The following is a 13,635-nucleotide window of genomic DNA, read 5'->3' as shown; positions in this document are numbered from 1 at the left end:
TTTAGACCAGCCACAGAAAGATTTTGGAAAATAGGCTATCACAAACAAACTAGGTTGTCACAAACGATTTCTTTAGAAAATTCTATTAGTTTAAACAATTTCAAGTGGAATGAGTAAAAATTTAGACCAGCCACAGAAAGATTTTGGAAAATAGGCTATCACAAACAAACTAGGTTGTCACAAACGATTTCCTTAGAAAATTCTATTAGTTTAAACAATTTCAAATGGAATGAGTAAAAATTTAGACCAGCCACAGAAAGATTTTGGAAAATAGGCTATCACAAACAAACTAGGTTGTCACAAACGATTTCTTTAGAAAATTCTATTAGTTTAAACAATTTCAAATGGAATGAGTAAAAATTTAGACCAGCCACAGAAAGATTTTGGAAAATAGGCTATCACAAACAATTTGTTAAACCACAAACGATTTTGTTAGTAAATTCGAAATATGTTAACAATTTTCAATAGAATGAAGTTAAACATTAGATAAGGTTAAGCCATAAGAGTTTAGATGAAAATTGTAGTCGCTGACTTATTTTGATCTATAAATTAAAAATTCAAACTCCATTTCCCTTCATTGAAGTAGAAACAACAGTCGTTTTTGCTTACAATCAATCTTCTATACTTGTATACATTTGCAACATGTTGCTCACCTCAAAGTATAAAAACTCACCTCAGCATCATGAATCCTATGCATAGCTCCGCCCATATTGATAAACAAAATGAAAGTGTGGTGAAATTTAATTAGTTTTTCTTATTTTTCTCGAAAACTAAGTTGTCACAAACGATTTTATTGATATATTCGGGAGTCACAAACGATTTCTGATCGAATGAGTATAAAAAAGTCCATACTATTTCAGTTTTGAAAAAAAAAATGGCTAACTGGTACTTTTTTTTTAATTTGTTAATAACTAAAAAACTAGCGAGTCACAAAACTTTTTATTGCTGTCACAAACAGTCACAAACGAATCACAAACGAATGGCATAAAAAAAAATTCAAAAAGTTTATTTTTTAAAAATTTAAATGGCTATCTGGGAGCTGACGAGTGTAATTTCAGTTGCAATCAAGATGTCGAGCAGGTCGGACGAGTCGACCTGCGCCAAGTTTATCCGAGGAGCTTTATGCCCTATTTTATGCTCTATTTTATGCATACAAAATGCATAAAATAGTGGTTTCATGATTTTATTAATTTAGCATACGTAACGAAATATTGGAAGATGATTTCTTTGATGCCGATCCTTTAGGTTCCCCCAATGTTTCGAATCCAGTGACAATGAAAACTTGGCCCTACGAAATTTGTATGAAGCTTTTATCGTGCTATCTTAAAACTTTAATAATATTAATTCACCTTAAATAGTCGATTTTAGCCGCACGATATGTCAACAAAGTGAAAAAAAAAAAATAAAAAAATAATGAAAATTATTTTTATTTTTAAGCGGAGTGATTGAATATAATTCAATTAAAAAGTTAATAACTTTTTATTATTAAAAAGTTAAAGTGACCTCAACTCCATATGCGTTTCGCCCAGGTATGACAGTGGGCTCATCAGTTAGATGCTGTCATACCCTTACTAAGACGCAAAATTTTGGTCCATGAATACAGACACTTATAAAAATCACAACCTGAATAGACTGTGAATTTTAATATTTTAGGGGAACATGGTTACATTCTTGCACCTAAAAACAATTGCCCGTGGTCAGGCTAATAAGTAAACAAAGTGAAAAAAAAAAATAAAAAAATAAAAAAATAATGAAAATTATTTTTATTTTTAAGCGGAGTGATTGAATATAATTCAATTAAAAAGTTAATAACTTTTTATTATTAAAAAGTTAAAGTGACCTCAACTCCATATGCGTTTCGCCCAGGTATGACAGTGGGCTCATCAGTTAGATGCTGTCATACCCTTACTAAGACGCAAAATTTTGGTCCATGAATACAGACACTTATAAAAATCACAACCTGAATAGACTGTGAATTTTAATATTTTAGGGGAACATGGTTACATTCTTGCACCTAAAAACAATTGCCCGTGGTCAGGCTACCAAACGAAGAAAAGGGTCGAGGGAAATCAATACAAAAAATTGAGCCCCTCAGACAACAACAATAAAAAAGAAAAATCATTATCATCCCTGATGGTAAAGAAGATAAAGAGTCCAATGGTAATATTAGCTACAGCACAGATATCAGCCACATCGTCAAATGGTGAAACATGTCAGTTAACACACTCTATTTACATTTAAGCAACCATTGAAAATAATGTCAAATTAATCATATTTAAGCTACCTCAATCAGCCTACTAAATTGTATACAAATATTATATTACTCCAGCATCCGGAATAATGCAACTGATACCCCTGAGATGCAGTGCTCCAGAAGATGACATCACCTTCTGGATATCGATCAATCAGTTAGATATAAGTTAATTCAATAAATGTATTTCAGTCTTAAGTTGGAAGTAAAGAGTTTAAGTTATAAGCAACCCTTGTGTCGGTTATTTTAAATAAAGAATATTTTTTAAAAAACACTTAATGTATTCGTTGAATTAATTGGCGACCGTGACAGGACAACCACATAAAGATAACCAGCAAACGCAAAGTATGGTTTTATGTTGAGTTGTCAGTGAGTGAAGTGAATCCACAATATAAAAAAATTCAGAAATAAAAAGTATGAAAATATTGTGTGATTAGTGGAAAAAGAAATAAGTATCCTTTGAAAAGTAGAAAAAAGTATGAAACAAAATTTAAAGTGAAAGTGAAAACAAATAAGTATCCTTTTGAAAAGGAGAAAAAATTAAATAAACAAATCAGTGAAAAGTAAAAAGTATCCTTCAAAAAGGGAGAAAATAAATAAAATAAGTGTATTTAAGATCAATAAAAAAAGATCGCAAAGAAATATAATAGAGGTAGTTGTAAACAAAGGGAACTCAATCCCATAATACATAATAAAAGTGATCAACAATATTAAATTATTTATATTAACTGGTGTGATAAGTGAACTTGAATATAATAAAAAATAATAACGTAAAAAAAAAAATATAAAAAATAATAATAAAAAAATAAAATAAAAATAGATAATAAATAAAAAATTATCTAAATACAAAAAGCAATACGAAACAAAAAGAAAAACGTGCAAAGTGAACAAAAATAGTAATACAAAATTAAAAAAGGTTTTGTGTAAAATTAAAATATATTCAGTGCAGATAAAAAGGAAATATAAAATTGTGAAATATATTATATAAAAAAAAAAAAACAAAACAAAAATGAAAAATGGTGCCAAATAGAGAACAACAACAATTGCAACAGCAACAACAACAACAACAACAACAACAACAACAACAACAACAACAACAACAACAACAACAACAACAACAACAACAACAACAACAACAACAACAACAACAGCAACAACAATAACAACAGCAACAACAACAACAACGAAAAGCTCTCATTGAAAGAGTTAATAAAATTAAAAAAGTGTTTAAAGATCATGAAGACGACGTAAAAAATAATAACGTCTAAAAAGCAAAAAAAATAATAATAATAATAAATACAAAATTTTAAATAAAATATACATATATACAAATAAGGATATTTAAGAAAAATATTTAATGTACCTATTCAGTGAAGTCAAGCTAAACAAAAATAGTGGCAGTAAAAACAGTGAAGAATAAAAAAGAAGAAAACAGTGAAAGAAAGAGAGAGAAAGATAATATAAAATTATTATTATTATTATTCTACATATAGTGAAACAAGGACAGGAAAAAAACTCAGTGCTGAAGAAACCAGAATGGAATAAACACCTGCAGCAGAAGTATAAAAATATATTTATTGTAAGTTGTTTATATTAAATAAAATAGATATAAGGAAAAATTATATTATTAAAGAAAGTTGAAAAAAATTATATTATAAAATAAGTTAAATAATTTTGAAGAAAAAGAAAAGAAAGAAACATTAAAGAAAATTTTAAAAAATTATAAAATTAACATACTGGACGAACTACTCGACCAATTTCAAAAACTTAAAATTCACAACAAATCAAACATCAAAATGGCAGACGAGGTTGAAAATTTAGTCGCTCGACTAATAACAGCAAATACTGCTATCCTTCAATCAGAAATTCAAACATTAAAAAACACCCTTCAAGCCTTAACAAATTCAAACGTAGTAACTGAATACCAGACTCAAATAATTGACGACAACATAACATGTACGGAATGTTTAGACGTAATAAAATCATTACCTGAGTTTTCAGGAATAAATATTAATTCATACGTTAGCTGGCGCGAAGCAGCTAACAATTCAATTTCCCTTTACATAAAAGGCAGTCGCAGTTACTTTGCTGCCCTGACAATTTTACGTAACAAAATTACGTACAGTGCAAATGACGTACTAACCAACCATGGTACAGTACTTAATTACGATGCGATAATCGCTAGACTCGACTTTGCTTACGCAGATAAGCGCCCTGCTCACATCATAAAGCAAGAATTAAGCATCCTTCGACAAGGAAGCATGACTATTATTGACTTTTACAATGAGGTAAATAAGAAGTTAACTCTTCTTATAAATAAAACAATAATGACTCACGGTACAGAGTCTTCTTTGACAAAGGAATTAAATTTGGCTAATCGTAGAAATGCCCTTAGAATTTTTATAACTGGACTAAATGCTCCACTTTCGAACATATTGTTTTCCCTATCTCCGGATGATTTACCTAGTGCTTTAGCGAAAGCACAAGAATTAGAATCAAATAACATGAGAGCAAACTTCGCTTTGCAATTCGATCGTGCAAATTCAGCACATAATCATAATAAACAACAAGGCATAATAATAACAATTTGAGATTTCCTACACGGAATAATAATCAACAACCAAAATTTTATAATCCCGAACCAATGGAACTTGGAAGTTCTGCCCATAGGCCAATAACTTGGCACGATCAACGAAGATTCGAAAATCAAAAAAGAAATTATAACCCCTTCAATCAAAATCATGGAAATAATAATTTCCAAAATAATGCCAACCAGCCCAGATGGCAAAAACCGACGTACAATACGTATAACAACCCCCAAAGACCAGTATTTAAAAGAGAACGTGAAAATAGTTTGCAACAAAGTTTACAAAAACCTCCCCAAAAAATGGAGAGAGTAAATAATATGAATGAGGAAGCTTTTTTAGATCAACGCCAGGACTACCCTTCCTTTCAAAATGGTCCTCTCGGAAGAAAATTAAAAATCTTAATTGATACTGGAGCTACAAGTTGCTATTGTAGTTCAAATGTTTTAAAGTTTAAAGAAAAATTAATTATAAATAAAAGAGTGAAAACAATAAATGGTTATACTATAACAACACATTATTATAACGCCCTTATCTTTGACAGATATGTTAGGTTTTATGAAATAAATAACTTAGAAGCAGATTTATTAATAGGTTGCAATTTATTAAAAAATGCAGAAGTGAAAATAGATTTTGAGAAAAGAATCTTAGAATATAATGGTAAATGTGAAAAAATTTACATTCCTAAAGAAGAATGTAATTATTCATTAAAGAATAATAATTTAAGAGATACAAACTCTGGAACAAACCAGAACGATATTGATTACTTGAGAAATAAAGTAAAACATAAAATAGAGTCAATGCACTCAACCATTAATCTAAATGCTTTATTTAGAACAGATGTTAAAGCGGAAATTCGAACAATTGTTGAAACTCCTATATGGAGTAAACAATATCCATACCCTCTGTCCGTTAACACGTTTGTTAACAATGAAATAAAAAACTTATTAAAAAAAGGAATTATAAGACCAAGCAAGAGTCCTTATAATTCACCTATATGGGTTGTATCAAAGAAAGGTATCAATGAGAATGGTACACCTAAGCTTCGAATGGTTATAGATTACAAAAAAATTAATGAGAAAACCATATCAGATAAGTATCCCATACCGGATACAAATGTTATTTTATCAAATTTAGGGAAATTTAAATATTTCTCAACAATAGATTTAGAATCAGGTTTTCATCAAATTCAAATGCATGAAAAAGATACAGAGAAAACTGCATTTTCTGTAAATAATGGTAAATACGAATTTTTACGAATGCCCTTCGGCTTGAAAAATGCACCAAGCATATTTCAACGGGCAATGGATGATATTTTGAGAAAATACATAGGCAAATTCTGTCATGTATATATCGATGACATAATCGTTTACTCAAACAATAAAGATGAACACACAGAACATCTTAATAAAGTGATAGAAACATTAAAAGAAGCTAATATGAAGATTTCATTGGAGAAATCACGATTTTATAAAGAAGAAGTAGAATTTTTAGGGTATATACACAGAGAAAAATAGCCCACATAAAATAGAACAAAAACAATAAGATTTCTCTATGGTTTTCATCCAAGAAGGGAACCTTATTAAAACAATCGGGTTTTCCTTATTGTTTTAAAATCTGCAAAAAAAATAAAAAAAAACATGACCAGGCTGGGAATCGAACTGGAGACTTCAAATCATTAGTCGCTCACCTTACCACCTGAACCAACCTACCATGAAATATTGATCGCGATTTTTGTTCTATTGCTAAGTTGCAAAAAAAATCAACTTTTCAGTCAAATTTTAATAAGATTTTCTCTATAAAAATAATAAGAAATCTCCTTAAAAAAACCTTATTAATAGTTGATTTTAATAAGATTTCCTTATAAAATGTATGGACGGTAAAACAATATGGCAATCTGTTAGTTTTTAGCGGGTCATATTTTTTCCTGTGTAGTAGGACAAAACTGTATTAAAACAGATCCAAAAAAAAATACAAACAATCTCAAGTTTCCCCATTCCAACAACATTGAGACAGCTAAGAAGTTTCTTAGGAATGACCGGATATTACCTGAAATTTATTCAAAATTACGCATCAATTGCGAAACCGTTAACAAAACATTTAGGCGGAGAAAACGGTACAATATCCCAGTATATGTCTAAAAAAACAATAATACGATTAGATCAAGACGGCATTGAAGCTTGCCAAAAACTTAAAGATTTATTAATAAATGTAGTAGAATTATCGCAACCAGACTTTAATAAAAAATTTATTTTAACTACTGACTCATCAAATGACGCTGTAGGCGGTGTATTATCACAGGATGGTAAACCCATCATTTTTATATCAAAAAAATTAGATAAAACAGAAAGAAATTATGTAACCAATGAAAAAGAATTATATGCCATAGTGTATGCACTCAAAAATCTACGAAATTACCTTTACGGTGTGTCTGATCTAGAAATTCACACAGATCATCAACCTTTAACCTTCGCAGTTTCTAGACGAAACCCGAATGCAAAATTGAAAAGATGGCATAATTTTATTGAAGAATACGCTCCAAAAATAGTTTATAAACCTATTATTACGTATCATGTATTATGCCTACGCTTGAAATCGCTCTATTCCGAAAACGGTTGATTTCACAGAAAAATGCATAAGGCAATATTTGTAGATAATTTTATGACGAACATAGACCCCTATTGACCTCCGAGCAACAGGTCGCGAGATATATGCGAAAAACCTTTCGTGACCTTTTGACCTCTATAACTTGTAACGCGAACGCGATATCAATGTTGATTTTTCACATCGTCATAACAACGCCATAACGAAGGTCTATACCAAAATCGAGCCCAGTAGGAATTTTTCCGCAGATAGGGGTAAAAAATGCCTAAAATTACTGGGCTAAAAGTAAATTCAAGAATACATTTAGGAAATTCAAAATAAATAAAATTGAGTTACATATATACTTACTCGTAGTAACATAAGTAGGTTCAATTTAATTCCAATGTTTAAATGCGAAGCGGAAAAAAATTTTTCTTACCCGAATTTTAATGCGAAGCAGGGATGAGAATGCTAAGCCCGAAAAGTGAAACATATTGCCCAAAAAAACGAAGTAGATTTGGAAAATATGTAGCAGATAATGAAAAAAAATATACATATAAAACAAAGGAAAATGCCCAAAAATAAATATATTTAAAAAAAAGCCCAGCACCGATTTAAATGAGGCCTACATGGCTTGAAGGCGTATCACTCGTACATAACAAATATGAACTTTTTTCTCAAAAAGCCATCCCCTTAATTGCTATAATGATTTTTAATTTCAAATTATAAAGTGTTTTTTATTGCAAAACTATTTTCATTCAGGGAAGTCAGATTAACTTGGTCTTAGTTCCATGAGCAAAGATGTTCCATCTGCCATAAAATAACCTAAGATTGTTTTTTTAAATGCCGCTGTCTACTTTATTTTATGCAAAATGCATGACCGGACCCACAGCCATTATGTGGATCTGGGCGGTTACATATAAAATATTTGATATCTTGGATGGGTCTTTGATTTGGATGTATAAGATGTGAAATTCTTGCAGAGCCTAGTAAGCTAATTCAGAAATAAAGTGCACTAACAATAGTAACAATACATTTTTTTAAATGACTTTTTCGATTATCAAAAAATGAAACAAGACGACACATCTTAAATGAAATTTTGTTCCTTAGAAAAAATTTGTCAAACGAAGTAGAAATAGGTTGCTACGTAGCAAATACATCAAAATAAATTAATGAAGTAGATCTGCTACATATGAAGTAAATACTCATCTCTTTGCGAAGCGGAAAAAATTTTAAAATTCGGGTTAGAAAAATTTTTTTCCGCTTCGCATTTGAACATTGGAATTAAATTGAATCTACTTATGTTACTACGAGTAAGTATATAACTCAATTTTATTTATTTTGAATTTCTTAAATGTATTTTTGTTCTTCAAGTTGAAGGGAGAAATATTTTGACACACATTTGGATAAACTTATTTCCCACCATAAATGATGGAATATAAAGGAAAAGTAGAATTATTACGCACAACAGATGAAATTTTTAAGTTAGTTCCCTGCACCGATTCAAGGTGGGTGCTAGGTTGGGTGTGAGCATATTTTCTTCAAAATTTTAAAGTTTCTAGGAAACTAAAAGCAATATTGAATTCACTCAACCTTGCCTCCATCCAAATCCTATAATATGCCCTAGGAAGGGGGAAAGGCGTTGTAGGGGGCTGCATCCCCGCTTATTCATTTGACGTTTATACGCTCTGAACTTCAAATAACATTTAAATTTTAAAGTTTGGAAGTTCAGATGTTCTTGTTTTCTACTTCCAAGTAGAAAAAAAACGAAATAAGGCCCGACGGGCCTAATTTCGTTGTTGAAATGGAAATAAGGCCGCAAGCATTGTCAGGGCCTTATTTCCATTACAAATGGAAATAAGGGCCGATGCGGCCTTATTTCGTAAAGCGTTATTTCACGTCACCGGAAGAAATAGTAGAACTTAAGGATTTTATGTTCTACTTAGAGTATTTTATTGACCAAAAAAGGAAATAGATGTATGTGGTAAAAAAGGAAATAAATTATGGTAAAATTAACAACCACACATTTATAAGCACTGTTCACTATTTTTCTTTATATTTGTCATATTAATTTTTGACAAACAAATATAGGTATTTGCCAAAAAAATTCTGTCAAATTAATAATTTTTTTTATTAAATTAAACACACTTTTTTGCCACTTTCACTATTTTTCATTTATTTTCTGCAATAAAAACTGCCCAAAATAATTTTGTTGAACTATTCCCGGTTAATTGCTCAAAAACAATTCAAATTAACTGACGTTTGTATCGTTTGACATTTTAGTATGAAGTTCTCAGGAGATTTCTCACATGAAAGTAATTCGTTGCTAGGTCGAACATAAATATTTTTTAAGAAACTTAGAATAAACTATAAGTAAAACATTAGAGCTATGTTCGACCTATCTAAGATTAGAATTTATGACTAGCATGAGCAAATGGGCCTAAGAGTTTCAAATCCAGAATCGTATTATCAATAAGGATTATAGAAAATTCATGGTCTGAATTATATGTTCGACACTTTAGAACCAGATAAACTATTTCCGTTTTGAAATGATGTAATAAAACAAGGATCAACAAAACTCAAACAAAAAATTAAAAACCTGCTGTTTTTATATTTTTTAAAGTAATTGTAGTTTTTACGGTGCAAACTCCAATTTTGTAGCTCAACTCTGTTTAAAATATTTAAGGTTTCATAAAAAAATACAAGTAAGTTCAAAGGAAAAGGAAAGCATACTTAATTTTATTTTCAAAAGATGAATAACTATACATAAATGAGAAATTTCAAAAGAAAATTTGGGAAAACTGCACCTTCATATTAGGGTGTCCCGTATTTTTTGTTTCCATACAAAATATCGATAAATTACAGGTAGATTTGAAGTGGTTTACTTAAAAAATCGGTAAAACTGTAAAAGTTGATAGAAAATTTTGAAAATTGGATACAGGACCCCCAAAGGGCTAGCTACTACGTTAGTGCGGTGGCTTGAGTTTCAAAGATTCATCTGATGTACCGTGTTTGGGGAAACCTAAATCGGCAGTAATTTTGTGGAGTTACGACCAAGAACTGCCACCCCTAATCCAAGGTGATGTAACCGTGCCTATTGGAGTGGTTTGCAGGCAGGGGTATCCGGCTGTATTTTAACGGTGTCTCTTCGAAACCGGGTCGAATCAAAGAGAATCAAGACCTTATCTTATCATGCGGAGCTCTGATATGATGAACTTTTTTTATTCTCTAGCTTAACGTGGGAACTAACCAGAAATATATTAAAATGTCGAAAAAATCGAACAATAACAAAAATTTTTAAAAAATCGCTGTCCAGCGGGATGTCACCGCCAGCGATTTAGCGAGTCAGATGGAGAGAGATCTTCATGGTGACGACTCGAAACCGGGGTGCAGCAAAAAGAGTGCAAAGCCAAAGCAGCATAAAAAGAACCGGTTAGCTCAAGGTGCGGTATCATCAGAAGCTATCCTCGGGAGTATCCCTTCTAAGGTAGTGGAAGATGGTACTAGGGCCGAAGTAGATGCTAAGGATGGGAACAAACCATCAGAAGCAGAACCGACTCCATCGACAATAACCATAAAAGCACGCACTAATCCGAATCCGGGGTCAGGTGGTCAAAACGACTCACTATACCGTGATTCGCTTAGTGGAGTGGGCAAGAAATGGTATAGCAGATTCCTGAGGCAAGGCTTGTCTCGGGAAGAAGCCAAGGAAAAGATGGAGGAGAGAAAGCTAGTAAATTCAAGCGAACCACCCAAAAGCCAAGACCAGGGTAAGCGGAGGAGCAACCAAATAACTCCTCCTCAGAGGCAAGAAGTTAAAAAGCCCAGGACAAATGCAACTGTCAAAACTGGACTTAGTACCGTCAAGGCACGTGCTGAAGCACTGGGCTTAAGCTATGCAAGTGTGGCAACTGGAGTTAAGGTTGCGGTCCTACCTAAGGATTTTCCTGAGGCATCTCTCAGTGCTGACGAACTGTCAACACTGGAAGAGGCCATAATTGAGGAGGTGTCCTTGGGATGGACACACAAACTTAAATTCAATGGACTGCATTATAGAACAGGCTTACTTTTAGTTGACTGCGTAGGGCAACCTACAGCAGATTGGCTAAAACTAAAAGCCTCAGAATTGCAAAATTGGAAGAGTACCGAATTGATGGCATGCTTGGGAGACGATATCCCCAAAATGCAGCACGTCAATATATTCCTTCCAAAAAGCAGTGGGCAAGAGGACAAGAAGTCATTGGCTCTTATCCAAGCCCAAAATGAAGGACTGGCAATCCAGGCCTGGAGGGTGCTCAAAAGCACGGCAGAAGGAAAGGGGCAACTGATGGTGATCAGCATTGATGCCAAGTCGGCCGAGGCTATAGTGAAGGCTCAACATGAACTTCACTATAAATTCGGCAAAAATGGTGTATCAGGCCTAAAGAAACCATCAGTGCCTACTACCTTGCATAAGCAGAATGAAAGGGGCAACTGATGGTGATCAGCATTGATGCCAAGTCGGCCGAGGCTATAGTGAAGGCTCAACATGAACTTCACTATAAATTCGGCAAAAATGGTGTATCAGGCCTAAAGAAACCATCAGTGCCTACTACCTTGCATAAGCCTGAAAACGTAGCACCCGAAGGGACCCAAGAGGTAGAAATGTCAGATGCCCCAATTCCCAAAAGCATCATACGTCCTACCCGTTTTCCTACTACAGATTCCAATCAACCCAATGAAACCCCACCCACAAACTCCCTACTACCCCTTCAAAACACCCAACAATCCCTCCCATCCGGCAGCCAGGCAGATTCACTGGACCTCATGGGTATGGAAAAGGTTCGTCTCGACGATGAGTTAGAGGGCATGGACCTCACCTTGAGTCAAGCCGGGTCAGACGTGCTTCCTACTGAGGAGGAAGAAAACCATCTGTTAGCAGATGAGGGGGCAATGGTCCCCATCTGTTAAACTCAAAATGAACAGACGCGGGATCACTAAGCTAGCCCAAATTAACCTCCACCACGCAAAAGCGGCATCAGCCGTCCTGGTAAGAATATTTGAAAAGGACAATTTGGGACTAGCACTGATCCAAGAACCCTGGACCTACAAAGGTCAGGTAAGAGGTCGAAATAGTAGTAACTCTGTTTTAATATGGGCCACGAGGTACGACTCGCCCAGAGCTTGCATAAAAATAAGAAATAATATACAATTTATATGTCTTTCAGAATTTATGACGAGGGATCTGGTACCGATCCAGACCCAAATTGAGTGTGATGGTATACCTCAAACGATTGTTGTTGCGGCGGCTTACTTCCCAGGTGACGAAGACAACATTCCACCGACGGAGGTACAACGGCTGGTCGATTACTGCAAAAGTAACAAACTACCATTGCTTGTGGGTTGCGACGCAAATGCGCATCACACAGCATAGGGTAGTACTGACATAAACAGAAGGGGTGAGTACCTTTTAGATTTTATATTGGAAAAATGTCTAGATATTTATAATGTGGGCAACACTCCCATTTTCGTAACTAGAATTAGAAAAGAAGTCGTCTAGGACTTCGGATAACGTTTGGAACTTCTAACTTAGGTCGGCTGGTAGAAGGTTGGAGAGTATCCAATGAACCTTCCCTGTCTGATCATAGAATAATTACATTCTCAATAACACGCCTTCTCACAGAGAACACCTCTGGAAGGAACCCTAAGAAAACCGACTGGAATCTTTATAAGAGTGTGGTACAAATCAATCTTGAAAGAATCGGTCCGGCTAGAACGACTAAAAGTCACCTTGAACTTGAAAGTCACCTTGGTTAATGAGTTTAGTGGAGCAATCAATGAGGCTGTACAAACTTATAAACGTTTGTACGTTATTTTAATTTAATTAATTGCAAATATTTCGTTTTGCTGTAACGAGAGCTTCTGTGTGAACAATTGATTTAAAAGGTTCACCAGACGAAATACGATCTTTCGTATTTCGTCGATTTGCCATTCCCACGGGAACGTAGTATATCTGCGTGTGTCACACAGAAGCTCATCGAAATTATTAAATTGTCAAAAATAAATTGTTAGAAATAAAGGCATTATACATTCAACTTTAAAACCGACAAGTCGTGTTTTGGTGTTACTTCTTTTATCATACATTTTGGCGACCGTGACAGGACGGGTAGTTCTGAATTTATTCAAATAATTTAGTGTGTGTTAAAAGATCGAGAATTATAATCAAATTAAAACATT

General features: G+C 33.3%; 1 protein-coding gene across 1 annotated transcript; it reads left to right on the top strand.

Annotated features, from left to right (window-relative positions):
* Positions 1-10,711: 10,711 nt before the first annotated feature.
* On the top strand, positions 10,712-11,903 carry LOC129907134 (uncharacterized). Its single transcript, XM_055983206.1, has one exon. The coding sequence runs from the start codon at positions 10,769-10,771 to the stop codon at positions 11,894-11,896; it is 1,128 nt and encodes a 375-aa protein (XP_055839181.1). The 5' UTR covers positions 10,712-10,768; the 3' UTR covers positions 11,897-11,903.
* Positions 11,904-13,635: the final 1,732 nt, after the last annotated feature.

The sequence above is a fragment of the Episyrphus balteatus genome, chromosome 1 (genome assembly GCF_945859705.1).
Source record: "Episyrphus balteatus chromosome 1, idEpiBalt1.1, whole genome shotgun sequence".
Taxonomy (NCBI): Eukaryota; Metazoa; Arthropoda; class Insecta; order Diptera; family Syrphidae; genus Episyrphus; species Episyrphus balteatus.
Note: the sequence above shows the minus strand (reverse complement) of the source record. Positions and strands in the feature narration are given on the sequence as shown.

Bases quoted from the DNA above. Each gene is read 5' to 3' on its own strand.
- LOC129907134 (XM_055983206.1), top strand. From the start codon at position 10,769: ATGGAGAGAGATCTTCATGGTGACGACTCGAAACCGGGGTGCAGCAAA.